Consider the following 19,839-nt stretch of genomic DNA (forward strand, 5'->3'; position numbering starts at 1 on the left):
AGATGGAGTATGTAGTGTCATTATTTGGAAGTTGCTCTAACTTGATATATAATCCTCACTTATCCCTTTTGTAAGGCTTATTTGCTTTGGTAGGCTTGCGAAACTGGGCCTGTTATTCTATCATGTTGTTTTTCATTTTAATATGTGCAATGGAAATATGTTGGGGAGGAAATACATTTCTGTTTTCACATGACAAGCTGGCCGATCAGATAAATGACTGGTCCCGGTGAGAACAGCACTCAGCGTAACACTGTTGGGCCACAGACAGCTTTTGGCAGAAAGAGACCCTCTGCGACCTGTCTCCATATGTTTAACATACAACAGAATATGGATAAGGTGTCTGTGTCATTTAAAGGTCATCCAACTATCCATTAAATTTACCGTCAAACCCATTTGAACATGTTAAGCTTTGCAGAAACGTAATCAATGTTGTCAAAACTGAATTATAATGCATGCGTCTTTCATAAGCAGGGCGTCTTTGATAAGCTGTCTTGGTCCAGCGTTGTCAGGCCAATCTGTTCTCCAAAGCTTAGCTGGTTAGGTGGTCCTGCACCCCGTATTGTGGACCATCTGTGCCGCCAGTCGCAGCCATTTCTCCGCCCACTCTTCAACACTTCACACACACAGTGTACCTGCTACAGTAGACAAATGATAATCAGAATGCATATTAAATTCAAGATCACTTTAATGAGGGTTGAAATAAATGGGATATTGTACAGGGAGATTATGAACAAAGGCACAGGTGACAAATAATATGAGATTGCAAAAGCCGCATACATAATAATAATTATATTAAAAAAAAATATATATATGTATAAAATATTTAGCGATCGAATATAGCATGTCATAATCATGTAAAGATCATGTAAAGTATTTTATGCCAGCTATCAATTTATTTATATAGAAACCACATCAGAGTTGTACACTGTAAATAGTGTATGTCTATATACATATTACACCCTCCCTAATATACAGATTGCTATCTTAATGAAAAAAAAAAAATTCTTGATGGGCAGCCAAGTCTACAGTTCACCTGAGCCAAGTTTGGCAGTATATGTTGGCTTTAACCGTGCCTTTGTTCTCGCCTGATGGGACAACTGTAGCATTGCTTTAACGACGGTGCATTTCACGCAATAGCGATCCATTTTCAAATCTACTTGAACACATTTTTATGTGTGGTCAGAGTGCCTTGTGTCCTTTTGGTTTTGTGCGAGTCTAGACGATTGATAAAGAACACTCTTATGGTTTACATGGTAGTGTTTAGTGTTGGACACGCATGTCGTTTTCGCTCTGAGCCGTCACTCCCTCTGCGGATTGCGTGTGACCAGTTGGTGCTGATGAAAGAGGATCTGCCACCTGTCATTTGGCATTCAAGTATTTTGCTAAGCTGGGCAAATTGGGATGGGCAAAGCACGAATTATGTAGAACATCTAGGCAATTGATATATACTTATGTATGTGTTGAAGATAAAGGCCATATGCTACTGGCGACATGCAGTTGCTGTCTAGTATGTGCATAAAATAAAAGAAACGTGGAGTCAAAAGCAGGACTGGACACTACTTTTTTGCAGCCTTTTAGTAATATTGATATATATCTTGACATCTTTGTGGACTTATTCACTTATTTAAAAAAAAAAGCTGTGACTTTATATTAGTTAAATTATGTTAATATTAGTTAAATTTATCTGCAACAAAATATGTAAATATTTGATTTATAACAACTAGCTTTAAGTCAGGGGTAACTGTTTATGGATAATTTCCATTATTTTGGATTCATCAACTACTTCCTGGATTAAAAAAAAGAGAAAAAAAGAGAGAGAGAGAGGACCCAGGATAGTACCTTGAGGAACACCACATAAAAACACCAAGTATAGACTGTTCATTGTTATTTGTTTATGTTGGTCTAGTGTACTTTTTGTGATTGATATAGGCCTATGTGCAGACAGACGTTATGAGAATTCATTCATACTACCCTAAAAACCCTCAAATAGCACTTTGATAGTGGATGCCTTCTTTAGAAATGCACTATTGCTGTTATCTGCTTGCCTTGCATCCATGCAATTAAAGTTAATGTTTGGTTTAGGGTGGAGGGAATGGGTAGGAGGACACTTTATCTCCAAATGTTTTTTTTTTCTCTCTCTTTTTTTTCTGGCGGGGCTCGGGCTGCAATTACAGTGCAACCTTGACACAATGTTATTGTGTTTTTTCAGAGCCCTGTTCTGGGAAGGGAGGACAGATAGAGGAGTGTGCTTCAGTTGGAGAAAGATGGCTCTAATAGCACTAGCGCAATTAGCTCAGGGATGTCTCTGTTTAGCTGTCTTTTTTTATTTAGCCTTGAGAAAGATCACACGGACACATTTTGTTTAGCAGGGGCTTTTGTTTTCTTCTTTAAAATGGACAGAATGCACTTTGTATTTGTTTTCTGAAAAGGTATACTATGGAAGTTGATTAAATATGGCTCTAAAATTATGTTAAAATTAAAGTAGGAGCCGTAGGGCAGCAGTTCGTGTTGAGCTCTGCTGCTCATGCAGGTTATCTAGTTTTAAGTCCAGACTGCAACATGTCCTGACCATTATGCTCTGTCCCTGAAAATGTCTTTTAACTCTTTACTATATATCTGTCTAATGTAATAACCACAAATACATAAAAATTTACCTATGCGTTTTACATCATACACTCTTTTATAGGACTCAAGCATAAGGCCCTAAACATTATTTGTGTTTTAACTTTTAATGCAGTAAATTGTTGTTAAATGTTTAAATGTATATGTTTTGTTGTTTTAATTAATTAGACATGCATTTTAATTTAGTACACATGCTATTTGATAACTAAAATGTAATTTAACCACTAAAACAGGATCCAGACATCAAGAATTCAAATGGAAAAAGGGAATTTTTGAAGAAATAAAATGGAATTTGGGGAAATAAATAAAACAGGTTTCATAAGGCTCTACTTTTCTCATTAAATATTGTTTCACTCAGAAATACATATTATGAAGGTGAAATAAGTTGTGAATGTTGTTTTTTGTCATTTTTAAAGCTGAATATAAATCCTTTGCTTCCAGTAGCAGTTTTTATAATCCTTTAATCTGAGGTCACATAGTGTTATGGTACAGTATTTGTTAGTGCTGGTTAAGCCTAATCTTGCTGAGATTCTGCTGCTCATTATCTTTTTTTCCCACCAGAACTAAAGCCCTATGAAGTCCATCTGATTTAAAAATAATAATAATAAAAAAAATAAATCCCAAATTCACATCCACTGACACTATGAACAGGGCTGGTCAAGGGAGTGCAGCATCTCCAAAAGGTCGCTGTGATTATCTGCATTTTCCCTTCCACAGAACAACATCAATCACACATTTTTTTAGTCCAGGTTTATCGGAAACCGCATGGTGTCTGTGGCATGCCTTTGAAGTGAGGCCTGTGTCTGTGGGATGCTGTAGGCAAAGCAGAGATATTCAAGGTGTCCTCGTCCTCCTTTTCCACATTACCTGCGGCAGAAATTTTGCAGGGAGGCTCTGTTTGTCATGTTGCGCAATTAAAGTGACACTTTCAGATCACACAGATGAGATGTTGCTTGTGATTCAACTGACACATCATATCTGTTGAGTTTACAGGCTTGAAGAAAGATTGTAGTTTTTTAAGTCTCACATATGGCATGCTTGCAAGGCATCAAAGCAAAAAAACAGCTGTCAAATGAGACATCACATCTCACAAATATTCCCAGCTGTAGAGGTAAACATGAGACTGCCGTTCATCCTTTAAATCCATCACTGGAGTGCTGTCATTTCAGGTCTGGAGATGAGGATTTTGAGTGTAATCACAGAGTTTGATGCTTGAGGTGCTCCAAACAGCCCTGAAACTTGAACCCTGATCATTATCGTTCATAAAGAGACCGTCAGTGTTTCACCTCAGGGCTGGCCGTCTCGCAAAACAGCTGAATGTGCTTAGATATCTTATAATGACAGACTCCTCACAATGTGCTGCTACTTAATCCAGTATTTAGGTGTCAACGGGACATCTGAGGAATTTAAAGCATCTGGAAAATAGCGACTGGAGGTAGAAATAGAGGGAAAGTGTGGAAACTATTGTGTTTTGTGGATGAGGTTCAAAGGCACTGAAGAATTGTGTGGAATAATTAGATTTTTTTGTTTAGCTTAATTTACATTTCAATGGTTTTGTTCTATTGTTTTGCTTTGTTTTGTGTTTTTTTATTTTGCTTTGCTTTGCTTTTTTTTCTTTTTTGTGTTACTTTGTTGTCTTGTGTTATGCTTTTGTTTGTTTTAATCGTTTTACTTTTTGCTGTTTCTTTGCTGGTTTTTGTTTTGCTTAGCTTTGTTTTGTTTTTTGTTTTGTGATTTGTTTTTTGCTCTTTTTTGTTGTTTTGTATTGCTTTGATTTTTTTTTTGTTTTGCTTTTGCTTTTTTTTTCATCTGTGTCTGATGTAATATCAATAGAAAATAATATTCTACACAAGACTTTTTAAATGCATCCAGTGCTACAGTTTCATTAGACATTAAACAGCATTAAACACTTTGATGGGGCCACATGTCTTTCCATAAAATTCAAAACATCTGAGTGGTTCAGCAGTGAATCCTTTTTCAAAGAAACATTGCAGAATGTCTTCCCAAAGTCAGCTGTTTCATTCCATAGGTCTCCACAGCTGAGCTGAGAGCCTCACAAAAATGAGGAACCCCTGTGACTGTGTGTTTTATTCTGATATCTGATAACAGTTACACAACACAAATTTTATCTGCTAGGAACCGGTCAGGTTCCTTTGTGGCTCAACAAGTTTATCAATTGTTGCTTCTGACTGGAAAGGTTGCAGCTGTCTTTTTTAAGCATACATGTTCAGTGATGTGAGGATGGCCTTATCATTTTCTCAGGGTTTATCAGGTCTTGTGTGACAAGATGTGTTCTTATCTCAAAGTCACCTTCCATCCTGGAGCATTTGCTTTTTAAGGATCCTGACACACCAGGCCCAAAAAAAAAACAAAAAACAGATATCCTTGTGAATCTTTAAAAAGGTTCTGATTGAAAAACATTGAAAGTTACTTTGAAATCCTGCCGTTGAATGTAAGAATAGGCAGAGATCATCTCAACTCTATTCTCGTAGCAGGTCGTGTCACAGACAACGTGTGCAAACACAGTATATTCAGATTAAGGCCTTTATTCCCAAAACAGGTGTTTTAAAATGACAAATGCAGGCCACAGTGCTTTATTTTAATGTAGAGGTATGCAAAAACATAACCTGTCTTCTTTTCAAAAATGTGTCGTCCTTTAAGACCTCTATGTAAATGATCTCTGATATGATTGGCTAATATGTTTATAGATATGTAATTCACATTGTTGATCATCAGGGTGGGCCAGATCTGCGGAATACTAATTACTCAAATACTAAATACTGTATGTTATGCGTACATGCACACTCACGGTAATGTTATCATGATTATGATGATTATCTTTATCATAATGACTTATTTTTGCTTTTTAGTTTTCATAAATAGTCTGGATTGGCTGCTGAGTGTTCAATGTAGGTCAATGTAGTACATGTTTTTTTTTCTTGCTCTTTTAGAAGAAATACTATGTTTTCCAAGATATGTTCCTTTATAGCAATTCATTATTCATTTGCCTGCTTTGCATAAACAATTAATAATTCATTACGACTTAGTTATGACCTGAATCAGTGCAGTGATGGTATTTCTCATGTTTTCTTTGCAGTTGGGATGAAAGCAGCTCCATCAGCAGCGGTTTGAGTGACGGTTCAGACAACCTCAGCTCAGAGGAGTTCAACGCAGGCTCCTCCCTCAACTCCCTGCCAACAACTCCCATTGGCTCCCGACGAAACTCCGCCATTGTGGTAATTCACTTTAATTGGATAGAAATATTGCTCGCTCAGTCTGTGTTTCTACTTCAAGGTTTGTTGCATCAGTTGGCCAATTTGTGACACACAATACTGGATCAGTCTAGCCTGAGCACACAGTACTTACTGCTAATGGGATGAATGTGTTACAAACCACTAACCGCTTTAGAGTGAGAGAGTGCGCACTGACTCAGTCGATACTCATCTGAAATCTATCACCACACAACACAGACGACACAGTTTATCCCACCCAAAGACAGTGATGTGACTCTTCCCTGGCCAAGAAGTCTTCAGGGAGTCTCTGGTTTCATTCTCAAGGATGAACTCCCATATAGAGTGACGGGTTCAGTCCTCTGTGTGTGAATGTGTGTTTGTGTTGGTTAGCATTTGTTGAAGACCACACCGCTTTTTGGTTTCATTTCAGCTGTTCTGGCTACCTAAAATCACAGTCTCTTGGCGTTGTGAGAAACATTTACCACATTATTGCAGTACAAATGGGCCACAGTGTCTGTATTTATTTTGAATGTCATTATAGATGTTAGTTAGATCCGACACACAAAGTTCGCACAAAAATGAAAGCATTTATTCACTCTTATGTTGATTCTAACATGAATAATTTGTTGCAAATGAAAAAAAAAAAATTATGAGGTACAGTGCAGAGAAAGTTCAACATCCTTCAGATGATGAAATATTGAAAATATATGTAATACAATTCTAAAGTTTGGGGTTGGTGTTTTTTTTTTTTTAATGCTTACCAAGGCTGCATTTATTTGATCAAAGTACAATAAAAATATTGTGGGATATTATTACAGTTTATTAACCATTTTTAATGTAATATATTTTCAAATGTAATTTATTTGTGTGATGCAAAGCTGAATTTTCAGCATCATTACTGCAGTCTTCAGTGTCACATGGTCCTTCAGAAATCAGTATAATATGCTGATTTGCTGTTCAAGAAACATTTTGTATTATTATCAATGTTGAAAACAGTTAAGATGCTTGAAAGAAATCTTGAAAAAAAAAGAGATCAGTTTCCTCAAAAATTATTTTATGAATCAAAACTTCAAAAAAACAGAATTTGATGCTTTTGATCAATGTATTCCAAACAAAAAGCAGAAAACGCTTCATTCAAAGATTAAGAATTTGCGCATTCCCAGTGCAATCCCAGGAATCTTCTCTAGAAGTAAATCAAGAGGACTGTGTCCCTGTCATCCTTCCAAACTTAAATGAACCTCTCATGAAGTAATCTGCTTCAAGAGGTTACAGCATCACCACACATGCTCTGCTGGACCCTTTCAATATCTTCTCCATCAAACAGATCACAGTGTTCTTCTAAACCCCCCACAGACTCTCATACCAGCCTGCCCTCCTCCTCAGCTGACTTTATTGTACTCTTTAGGTATGAAGAAGGAATGAGGGAACAATCCCTGACTTCTTTCTTGATCCGACCCACGCGGCTGCCTTAGCCAGAAGAAGGAAATGACATGTCAATATCACAGTTATACAAACATCAAAGTTCAGACAGGTTTAATTGGTCAAATATGTGAGCTTGCCGTATCCCACAGGTCCCAGTATAAGGGAGCAGACATTCCTCAAATGACATGGACCTTTCACGAAGGGTTGTTTACATTTAATAAAGCAGATATGCCCCTCCACAGAGCTTCTCCTTAAGCCGGACATGGTTCGTTGGACCTGGCAACATGGTCAGACTCCTCTTACTTTAAATGCTCTTTTGCCATGGTTAACTTTCACCAAATCAATTTTTTTTTTTTTTTTTTAAGGTTTGATCTACATAAAAAAATATATATATATTTCACCCAAAAATGAAAATTTGCTGAAAATGTACACACCCTCAAATCATCCAAGACATAGATGATTCTTTCTATAGATAGATAGATAGATAGATAGATAGATAGATAGATAGATAGATAGATAGATAGATAGATAGATAGATAGATAGATAGATAGATAGATAGATAGATAGATAGATAGATAGATAGATAGATGCTAGTTTTGTGTCTTTTACTTAAACCCAGTGATCAATGGAGCCAAAACTAAACAGACGGTTCTTCTGGAGAAGAAACACTGCTCTGATGTTCTGTGGTGTGCTGATTTATCTCAGCGTGTGTTATGTCTGTTCATCTCCACTGCTCGTGTTGGAATGTGACTACAACACATCTCACAAAGCAGGACCCTGAAACAAAACTTCCATGTTTGGTGGCTTGTGTTGAGATAAAACAGTTGCTTCTTTTTCCTTTCACCGGAGTGGTTCTCATCGTATGCTGATTTTTATAGAAGCCTGTTTCCACCACATAATAATAAAGGTGATTGTGACTTTTTGTCATTTTTTTTTTTTTTTATCTATCATTTATTTTTGGTGGAAACGGGCTTCCATAGGTTTTAGTGTGCTATATTGTGTTTTTCTTTTTAGACAAAAAATGACAAAAATAATTTGTATCATGTTGTCTTGTGTTTAATATTAATTTTATATTATTTATGGAATAACAGAGTTTCCAAATAGGGAAGAAATCATCTGTCTAGCAAATTTATACAGAAAAAAAATGTCCTTTAACTTTAGTGCCTTAGGTCCTTTCTTCTCAATATTTTACACTGAAATGGTCACTGACTGTTTATTTTAACACAAACTCTTCCCACAGCTGCGCACCGATGCTGAGAAGCGCTCGCTGGTTGAAAGTGGCCTTTCCTGGTACAGCGAGGAGGGGAAGGCACAATGCCGGAATGAGGGAGGATATGACACGGGCAGCCTTAAGGCGGAGTCGTCCAGCAAGTGGAAAAAAAGCCGATCTCAGGATGACACGGGAGTCAAGGGTGAGCTGAGGAAACCGCAGACGCTTGGCCACCCACCCAGCGGACTGAAGAAGAGCCGTAACCCTCCTGTAGGCGTGACCTCCCCCATCACGCACACCTCACAGAGCATGCTCAAAGTGCCAGGAGGTTAGTGATGCCACACACACAAGCACATACACACACACACATCACATCTTACGGAAACACATCCTGAAACATGCAACACATGACGTTAATCTCCCATGATTCTTGACGTTCCAGTCTCCAAATCCTGCCAACACCGGTATAAATTATCTAATGAACAAATATGACCCAAATGTACTGTCTCAGAGGTAATTTTTATTGCTCAGAGGTTACTCATTCATAGCTCAGGAGAATAAACTGAGTTCTTAGTTATTTAATTTTTTTTAAAGGGATAGTTCACCAAAAAATAAAAATTTGCTGTTTATTTTCTCACCCTCAGGCCAAGATGTAGGTCACATTTTTTTTCATCAGTTGAATAGTAAAGAAGATTTTTTTTTTTTTTTTTTTTTTTTTTGCTGAAACTGTGGTTGTTGGTGATTCGTAAAATGCAAGTCAATAGTTACCGTCACTGTCAGAGTAAAAAAAAAGCATATCAGGCAACACAAAATGAATACCTGTGACTCCTGACGATATATTGAGGTCTTGTGAAGCAAAACGATTGGTCTGTGCAAGAAACTACACTATTAATTATTTTACTATGTTGTAAAAAAGAAGATTTGGTTTAATATTGAACTATATATAATAATTTTTATTATATAACTATATATTTAGTTAAATATTTACTAGCCAATATATAAATATTAAATTTAAATATTAGATATTTATTAATTTTGATATTTCAGCATATATCTTGTGTTTTACATTAAGATTTAATGTTTTTAGCCAATATATAATTATTAAATATATTTTTTTAAATATGATATACAGGTATTACTTATTTCAGCAGATATCTTGTGTTTTACATTTATGTTTAAACTTAAATTTTTAAGAACTGAAAATTTTATAACACAGTTAAATGTAATCTGCAAATGCATATGCATTTTGTCATTGATCTTATGATTCAGTGTTTTATATCTAAATAGTAGACTGAAATTTTAATCTTTCAAAAAAAATCATCAGCAATAACAATACAAGTAATTATCATCACGTTGGCAAGAATTGTAATATTGAATGTAAAACTGTAATGAAAGAATGCTTGAGTTCACACTGGGATCTTTCACTTTTGATTTTTGATTTATAGCACAATCTGTGTCATTGTTGATATTTCTTATGAAACTGTAGGTCTTTTCTTTGGAGAAAAATCTAAGCATGAGGCTTAAGCAAACAATTAAGGCATTAAAGAGATCTCTTTGGTGATTCTTCTTTTCTATTGGGTTTTAATGTTATCATCTGAGAGTATTAGGTGACCTTTGAGTCAACAAACCGTGAAGTGATTACAGAGTCCAGTATCAATGGCTTTGACCTCATCTAGAAACAAAGCCACTCTTCTAATCGGCTTCATCTTTGAATGCAGTCCTCTGTCTCAATGGCAAACTCAGCTGATGGCAGTTAGTGCTGGGTCATTACATCCAATGCAGAGCTCCAACAAAGCCTGATTCTGCCGCTGGCATGGGTAGAATAGCTGCTAGAGAAAGACGCCCTGTTTGAGTGGAGGATTGGCATCAGATCTCGCCAGCTGTTGTCCTCCACCGGGTGGCGGCGGGGGGTTGGGTATGATGATAGCTCTTAAAAACCCTAAATCACCCAACACCTATTCCTCTTCCTGCGAATGCATCACCCCAGCTAATGTTTTTAAACCCAGTCTCATTCGCACTTTATGACCATAGAGCTCTTCAAATCGAAAGAGCTCCAAGAAACCAGTTGATTCTTTTTCTTGTGCATTTAATGCCATCTCGCGGGGGTCTGTTTATCATTTCTAACAATGCGAGAGACGTGGTAGGGAGCACAGCGTTTATGCAGCTGGACCTGAAAGAAACCATATGCATGCTGTACTGTACTTGTTGGAAAATAAACCCATCTATCTGAAAAGTAACACATCATGATGTCACTTTAATGAAAGGCAGCCATGTTTAGCCTTTCATTCAGTCAGTGTGTGTTGACATGTAGCCAGAATGTCAACACTTGTGCATATGTCTACCATTCATGTGGTGGCCAATGCGGTCCAGCTTTCAAACGCACAGAAGAGGATGAATGACAGATTGATGAAATTTAAGCAATTGCACCCAGTGAACTGCGCAAACCGATCCGCTTTTATTGCTTCAGTGAAACTAATATGTCAGCTACTACAAGAAATCAGTTTTTCAGGAGAACCAAAGAATGGGAATTTCTTGAAAGCAAAAGTAGCTTGTCCTGTCCTGTTTTTAATATAAAATTGCTTGTCCTCACCAAGGCTGCATTTACTTTATTGAAAATAAAAAAGTTCAGTCTGTAATATTGTGAAATATTATGACCATTTAAAATAACGTTTCTATTTTAATATATTTTAAAATGTTATTTATTGCTGTGATGCAAAGATACATTTTCATCTTTACTTTTATGAAGGCAAGAGTTTATCTGTCCAATGCAAGTAAATTCAAACTTATTTCAGCATATATTTCTACGGAGATGCTGGCCTTGACACTCCGAGTACTAGTTTGTGGGGCCACGCAACAAAGTGTGGCTGAAACATTTAAGATTTGAACCGTGCACAGCTCGCAAGATAGTCGCCGAGATGTGTTCTCCTGTCTGACCTTTTTGGATTGAGAAACGAACGTGGGTGGGGGGGGGAATCGCACGTAAAATAAGGTGGAGTTCCAGAACACACCCACCGACTGCGTAAACGCCACGGACCAATGGTAGCTCAAAGGTGTAAACAAGAGCGTTGCAAGAATCGAGCCTTGTGGGACTCCGCTTGTCATGGACGTCAACTTGTTTTTATTATAAGACAATGAAAGTGTTTTTTGACCTTGCATGCATGTCAACCTTTTGTTGTGGACTCCCAAAACCAAAATATGAACCTTTCATAACCCATAACAGGGGCACTTTAAACACTGATTCATTCTTATTAGGTGAACTCTCCTTTTTTAGTAGTTCTTTTTCATAAGTACTTCTTGTTTATCTTGTTTAGGTATTTTGAATAAAACCCTATGGAAGCTTGTATCTCCTGTGAAATTAAAAAAAAATAATAATTGCAACTTAATCTCACATTTTTGGAATTTATTTGGAATTCTGAGTTTAGATCTCACAATTCTGACATTTTTTCGAGTTTACTTCTCTAAATTCCAAGTTTGCATCTCACAATTCTGAGTTTATATCTCGCAATTCTGGCTTTGTTTGTTTGATTGTTTGTTTGTTTGTTCAGCAATGGACCAACAAAGTTACTTTTTTTTTCACACAAATCTGACTTTTTTTCTTCTAATTGCTAATTTATTATCTTATTTTTTCTAAAATTTCTTCTCAGAATTGCAACAAAAAAAGTCAAAATAGTGAGATAAACAGTCACGATTATGATTATTTATTTAGTTATTTTTTTAATTCTGTGGCAAAAAAATTAGCTTCCAATAGAGCCAGTTCTCAAATCCACAGAAAAAAAAGGAATGCACATGCAGGTCCCAAAGTCATTGTCAGCCAAACAACAGCAAGCAGAACTGTGAAAACTGGCTGAACGCTTGTGGAGTGGTTTGTCCCAGAGACAGTGGAGCACAGAAGCAGTCATTAGTCTTTCAGCGAGTGTGTAGATGTTACCGACTGGCAAGCCAAACGTCTATGTCAGCGGTATCTGCCTCTCCCTGTGGACAGACACTTTGATTGGACAGACTGAACGCACAAGATGGCACTGGAAAAACATGATTATACCCTAATATTGTAACAGAGAGAATTAGTTCCAGGTTTTATTCAGTGTTGTCTTTATGATGGAATTGGATCTCAAATATTCCATATTTGAAAATATAGTTAGAGAATTGGAAACCACAATCCCTGTCATGCAAGATGTGTATGAAATACAGCCTCTCATAAACTGGAAGAGAAATGAACCGATCAATCTTAATTATGGGATCTTGTTCCTCAGACAGAGTGATGGTAATTCTCTCTGACTGATCAATCCCATAGCTGCAGCGCAAGCTGATCTCATGGATTTTCTGGGCTGTGGTAAAAGGGCCCTGTATTTAAGAACGAATCAGTGTTTAAGAATGAATCATTCAAGTGAATGAATCACTTCGCTGTGCTGACTCATTTACAGAAGTCCCTTGTGAAGCATGCAACTGTAAATAGCATCTTGAAGGTTACCTGTATTGAATCTTGTTCGTGAACTTTGTTCGTGAATCTTGTTTATTCTGAATGTCTGTATGAGAAGGGACATGTAATTCCTTCAGTTCATCATGTGAGTCAGTCTGGTTTACAACGTGATAAAGGATATAGGAGAATAGTGATTGTATAAAAATTAATGATGATACAATTAAGAAGACAAAAGGACTTTTTTTTTAAGAATGACTCACTCATACCACACTGAATAAGTTGAGTGAACTCAAAAGATAATCATTGTCTACTAATCTGCTGATGTAACCTGAGAAAAGGTAGTCTCAGCCTGAGACGTCACACCCATGGACCGGATGCCGGGTGCATATGGCACACAAAATTAGAAACACTTCAGGAGTTTCGAAGTCATCATCTGATTGGTTGAATTCTGCAGTAGTTTTGGGAGATGTGTGTCGCATTCTTTAACATTCTGCCTGGAAACAAAGATGCTCATGGAAGAAGAAAACTGTAAAGTTTGCAGCATAGACTCATTTATTTGAATAAGTCCAAAAGTTTTACTTACCAGTCTGTTATTGTTGCGACATTTCCAAGTCCATAAACATGACGTGGCAAAAAATTAAACGTGATTGGTTGCTTTACCTGTCAGTCGTATGGCCTCTTGGGGGGTCCTTGGACATTCAGAGTGGCCAAGGTTCCCAGACCTTCTGCCATTAGTCTGAAGATCTGGCTATGCAAGACTAGAGAAAATCTAGAGTGAATCTTCTCGAATAAAACATTTTATATAGTATGTTTTTATTCAGATTTTTCCTCCTTAAAATACAATTTCTTACATGACTTTTGTGTCACAGTTGACAATTGCTTGTGTTAGAAGGAAAATTTGTGAATCACTTGTGTTCATGCAACCTATGCTGAAAGGCTATGTATTTGGTTGTGAAATAACTGTTCACGTTAAAACAGAAGTATTCTTTGGGCTTTAGAATAGGCCACATACTGTAAAATCTCAGGAGTGACAACCATATTTAAATATAGGAGTGAATCCTCTAAATTGTAACAATATCGATGTTTTAATGTCTTGTCTGCATTTTTTGATCAAAGTAACATTACAGCAAACAAAGACTCATTATGTGTGGTGATTTTAACTTAACCATTGTAGACAGAGCCACTGTGTTTTGCACAGTGTCATGTACAAGGGTTGCCATGTCCACTTATTATAAGCAATGCTTATTAAGTGACTTTGGGTTGTTGTTTGGACTCGACTCATAAAGCTATCCGGTTTATGAAGCTATTAAAGTATGCTGGCGCAGGTCATGATATTTTGGCTTATTTCCAAGATAAAGCTCTTGGTTTATTATGGCCTTAATCTTATTTGCGTTTTTTTTTTCTTTTCCCTCTACACAAAAAACCACATGAACATGAGAGGTTGCATGTTTTTGGCATTTGCATTAGCTAATAACAGTCAAATCCTTGGTGTCAGAGAAATGGATCTTTATTATGTCACACTACACTGACATGTTGTTATTCTAAGACACAGTCTTGTATAATAAGACCATGTTTAACACAAAGCATGTATTTTGCTGTACAAGCCTGCTGTTATAGTCATGTAGTATCAGGAAGACAAATGACATCTATCTCCACTCCTCTTCTCACAGCTGCATCTCTGTCAGTTTGATAGCCATTCTTTTTGTTAGCCACTTTTTCCTCCCTGTCCAGTTTTTCCGGTTTCCATTTACTCACTTTTACTGTTTCCCTCCAGTCTAAACAAATGTGTAAAAAATGGTCTTTTCCCCCTTGTATCCTTTGATATGATCATGCTAGCTTTTAATACAGTCATCGTCTGCTAATGTCCTACATTATTCCAACTCAACACATTTCTTTTCACATCTAATCTCCATCTCAAGTTAATGTCAGTTGTATTTACTTGTGTTGGCCATCATCCTGGGTGGCAGCGGTGTGAATTACAACGCCTCGTGACAGACAAAATACATGCCGTGTTTCACAATTACACTATTTTTATTTATCATGCTAATTGAGCCGTTTAAATGCTTAAGTTACTCCAGCAGTGTGTTTTCCAATACACTGGGGAACGTTGTTAGAGTAAAGCCAATTTTCAAGTTTGTGAACAATCTCTTCTGTATGTGTTTTCCCATTCGCCTGGAGATCGAGTCATGATTGCGCTAGGGTTTTCGCCTCATTTTTGATGCTTATTTATAAATATTTCTGAGAGGATCCAGATGGCCGTCAGGGTGGGCTTTGCAAGTTCACCCATTTCATGTTGTCAGTACTGTAACAGTTGTGCTGTACCCACTCCCTTTGTTTCTTAAATAGCTCTGTGACTTCAGGGGTCCTCGGTTTAAGTTAACGTCTTAAATATTCAAGCAGAGTGAATTAAAGTCAGCAGCATAAGCAGGAAAGTCATTTACCTCATGATGGACTGTGTCCATATACTACATTACTCTAATGAAGAGGACTTGTGCATCTGTTGGTGTGTGTGTGTGTGTGTGTGTGTGTGTTCATGTGTTGCATATACAATGTGGTGATAAATGAAGTGTAAAAGCTTACTTAAAGCTGGGTGTGGTAAGAGGTTGCATTAATCTGTCTTTCTTAAGAAACCTTGCACAATACCCTCAGAGTAAAATTAATTTAGTGAACTAATTAATTGTCTAAAGAAAATGTGAATGGTGCGAAACTCATTGACACAAGGCTGCGTTTGTTCTGTGGTTGATATGATGTTTTTGGTGGCTGATCAGTGGTTGCTTTGTGGTTACTAAGGTGTTTTGAGAGGTGGCTTTGAACTTATGGGTGATTACTGTAAATCAGATCACTGAGTCATATAAAAGTCATATCTAATCTCTCCTCAATTAGACATGTGATTGTGGCATTATTCATGTCTGTATCACTGATTTCATGTAATGAATGTTTGTTTTTCTTCTTGCACCTCCTCTAATTTGCAGTGTGATTTTATGTTTAATGGGATCACATTTGAAACTGTGTATGTTCAGGAATGTGACAAAACAAACTTCAAGACCCAAGAGCTATTCTATCATAGCCTGATGTTTGTAATAATTCTTCTTGATTATAGTTCCACATACAAATATACACACACAAATCAATTTCTTGAGTAAAAGTGTAGGTACCCTAATAAAAAATTACTCCAGTAGAAGTATTAAGTGCTCTTTTTCAATTTTACTCAAGTAAAAGTACAAAAGTATAAGTTTAAAATGTCGATGAATGTTTATTTTTGTCATTTTAACTTGTATACTTTTTATACTGCATCATTTTATATTATACATTTTATGTAATTCTACTACTCAAAATTTCTGGAGCAGGTGGGGCTTGTCATACATTATCAAAATAATAAATATTTACACACACACACACACACACACAAATATATATATATATATATATATATATATATATCAATAAATTAAATATCAATTTAGGTTACTGACATTTCATGTGTGCAAACAAGTAAAAATGAAATATTTAATATATAGTATTTAAAAAAAAGAGGAAAAACAAAATGTGTTGACAAACAATATACTAATAAACCGATGACACATAGGGCAAAATGTATCTAATTTTAAGAAGAACGCTATGCAAATATACTAGTTTGAAACTCTTTTGAAACTGTTTTGTCAGTAGGGATGATGCCTGGCATTAATTTACGTTATTTTTTATGCTATTTTTCAGTTTTACCTAAAACCTTCCCTGTTGAGGTGATGTACAAATATAAACATGTCCAAATTCAAGCATTTCATAGAGTGGGTTTTAACAGCTCACCCTTTTACAGCAAATTTAGTTCACAAACAACTGACAGAGGTGAACTAAATATGATTTTCATTCACAATAATAAATCCTAAAATTCGGCATTAGTTATTAGTAAATTGTTGAATTAATTAATGAGTTGTTGACTTGAGAAGATATGAATCGCAAATGAATCATTCAGTGCAGTGTGTGAACTGATTTAACAGGTTCATTGAAAAGTATCAGCTCGTTCATGAATCGGACACCACTATCGCATCTTGGAGCAAGTGGCGATTTCTCCAGTTCAAAATAACTAGGAATGGCATGTTTTTAAGAAATGTAGTGGAGTAAAAAGTATAGTATTATGCCTTATAATGTACTCAAGAAAAAGTAAAATAATAAAAATGCTTCATTACTGTCCTCCACTGGTTACTCAAGTCTGATTGTATTTATTGTTGTGCCTGCAGTTCCAAAGAACGATCAGCGAGTTGTGGATAAAGCCAAAATGGCAGTGAAATCATCAGGCTTACAGCGCTCCAGTTCGGATGCAGGGAAAGATCGTGGCGAGCACAGAAAACCTCCTTCCGGTCTCGTCCGTCCCTCCGCCGGCACAGTTAATTCCTTCGGGTACAAGAAAACCGCTCCAACTACCGGCACCGCCACTGTGCTAACAACTAGTGGAAACACCGTCTCCGAAAACTCTGCGATTGTCAACAAAACTCCTAAAACCTCTGGTATCCCAGTGAAACCCTCTGCCGGTGGGGGAGGTGGAGGACGCAAGACCAGTCTTGATGTGTCGAACTGTGATCAAGGTTTCATGGCTCCGAACGCACGCAACAACATCCAGTATCGTAGTCTCCCGAGACCCGCCAAGTCCAGCACTTTGAGTCTGACGGGAGGACGGCCGGGCGCTCGTCCCGTCAGCAGCAACATGGACGCTGGTCTGCAGGGCCTAAAAACAGTGCCCGCCCCGTCCAGACTGAAGGAACCAGGCAGTGTGAAGAGCTCCCATCGGGCTAGTACAGGAGGGTGTGCTCCAGTCAACCAGACGGACCGGGAGAAGGAGAAGGCCAAAGCCAAGGCAGTGGTGTCTGATTCTGAGTGCGGCGGAGGCGGCCCGCTAAAGAACAGCACATTGACACCAACACAGAGCACGCTGGAGCCTCCTTCCAAACTTCTTGGGCTTCGGCAGCCATCCAGCCTGGGCAAATATTCAGAGCTGCCCTCTCCCAACTCTCAGAGGTGAGACGAACCTCCTCCACACACTGTTTATTAAACCTCACATCTGCTCTGATTGGCTGTGGTTTTTCACGTTCACACGGTGATATTCTTTCAGAAAGGACAGAAAAATGCACTTCTTCAGTTTCATCTATGCTAAAACAATTTTTCAGTGTCCTGGAATAAAGTTTGTATCATGGTTTTACATTTTTGGTACATTGTGTTGATTTTTGAAATTCTGTGACATTTTGCACTTTTTGGAGAAAAAGATGGATAACTGGACTTTCTAACACAAGTTATCTTGCAGTCAGTCTAACTTCTTGTGTTAGCAAGTCCAGTTAACAAGCTTTTTCTCCAAAAAGTGCAAAATGTCACAGGATTTCAAGAATCCACACACACACACACACACACATATATATATATATAAGAAAGAAAGAGAGAAGGAGGGAGGGAAGAAGGAAGAAATTATTTCCGAAATATTATTTTTTTAAACTATTTTCTAAAACTGTTATTTTTTATTGAAATAAAGCTGCATTATTTTTATTGAGATAAAACATGACAAAAGCACATAAGATTACTAAAATCTGAACAAAAAGTAAAATTAAAACGGAAAATATATAAATAATACTGAAATAGTACAGGTAATAATAATTTTAATATTCTAATATTTTGAGATCATACTTATTCATTTATTTTTCTATTAAATTAATTATTCAAATTGTAAGTATGTTGCTATGGTAGAGACATTTTCCATGATAACCATATATTTTATTTGATTTGAACACTTGGGAAACAAACAAACAAAAAAAATAGTTTTGAGCACTCTTAAAAACTCTCTTTAACTACAATCAAAAGTTGAAAGGTGGTATTATCTGTACTTATTTTTTTATAAAATATTTATTTATTTATTATTTTAAAAATCAGCCATATATCTTATTTTTTTTCATGTGTTTATTTTCGTCATTGCCATTTCTATCGTGTGAGTTATTTGTGCATCTGGTTTTGAACTCATCTGTGTATCATGGCATTCACAGGCCCTCCAGTGCCAGATCTCTGCCCAAACCTGCTCACCTGGACAAGGTCAACTCCAACAGTCTGGACTGTGCGATAGTCGACGTGGAGGACCAGCTTCCTCCCAAAGTGCCACCCTTCTCCAAATTACAAGAACTATCAGGAATTAGCAGCACAAGCTGTCTGACACCCAGTCCGGCTCCCATCCTCAACGTCAACTCCTCTGAGTGTTTCCCCAGCGCCACGGTGGGCCGAGGGGGCAGCGCTGGCGGCTCTCCCTCGCTCTACCCCCGCCTCTCTGGGCTGCACCGTAGCATGGAGTCCTTGTCTCTGCAGATGAGCGTGTCTCCAGCAGGGGGTGGCATGACGGAGCCCAGGCCCAGAAATGAGGACAGAGGGACGGATGGTGGCTGGTCGACAGGAAGCAGGGTCTCGCTCACGCTCACGACAGACAGGTGAGGCCTGTGCTCACTTGAGCTATGCTAGTCTACTCCTAAATACTGCAAAAATTCAATTACACATTTGAATACAATATACAATACAATATAATATAATTTTTTTTTACATTGTTATATTCATAATAGACTTCATTTGGCTTGTTTCTAATCATTAGTTTTATATATATATATATATATATATATATATACATATATATATATATATATATATATATATAAAATTTATTACTTAATTTAATTATGATAAAGAGTTTTTTTATAATCTGTCCTTTAAAACTAAAATCATTTTATATTTTTTTTATTAAAAATCATCCATATATATATATATAACATTATATATTATATTATATTATATTATATTATATTATACTTATATTATATTATATTATATTATATTATATTATATTATATTATATTATTTAGAACCAAAAATTAGAAACAAACCAAATGACGTCTTTCATCAGTAATGGCGGTCATTT

General features: G+C 36.8%; 1 protein-coding gene across 5 annotated transcripts in view; it reads left to right on the forward strand.

Annotated features, from left to right (window-relative positions):
- Positions 1–19,839, forward strand: part of LOC109057838 (neuron navigator 1-like) — a 106,683-nt gene that overhangs the window by 68,015 nt on the left and 18,829 nt on the right. For all 5 annotated transcript variants that reach the window (XM_042750748.1, XM_042750749.1, XM_042750750.1 and 2 more), the window contains exons 6-9: positions 5,720–5,858; positions 8,519–8,816; positions 17,141–17,915; positions 18,926–19,357. In XM_042750748.1, coding sequence (XP_042606682.1) covers positions 5,720–5,858; positions 8,519–8,816; positions 17,141–17,915; positions 18,926–19,357 — 1,644 coding nt within the window. The remainder of the gene's footprint in view (positions 1–5,719; positions 5,859–8,518; positions 8,817–17,140; positions 17,916–18,925; positions 19,358–19,839) is intronic.

Source organism: Cyprinus carpio, chromosome B23 (genome assembly GCF_018340385.1).
Source record: "Cyprinus carpio isolate SPL01 chromosome B23, ASM1834038v1, whole genome shotgun sequence".
Lineage (NCBI taxonomy): Eukaryota > Metazoa > Chordata > Actinopteri > Cypriniformes > Cyprinidae > Cyprinus > Cyprinus carpio.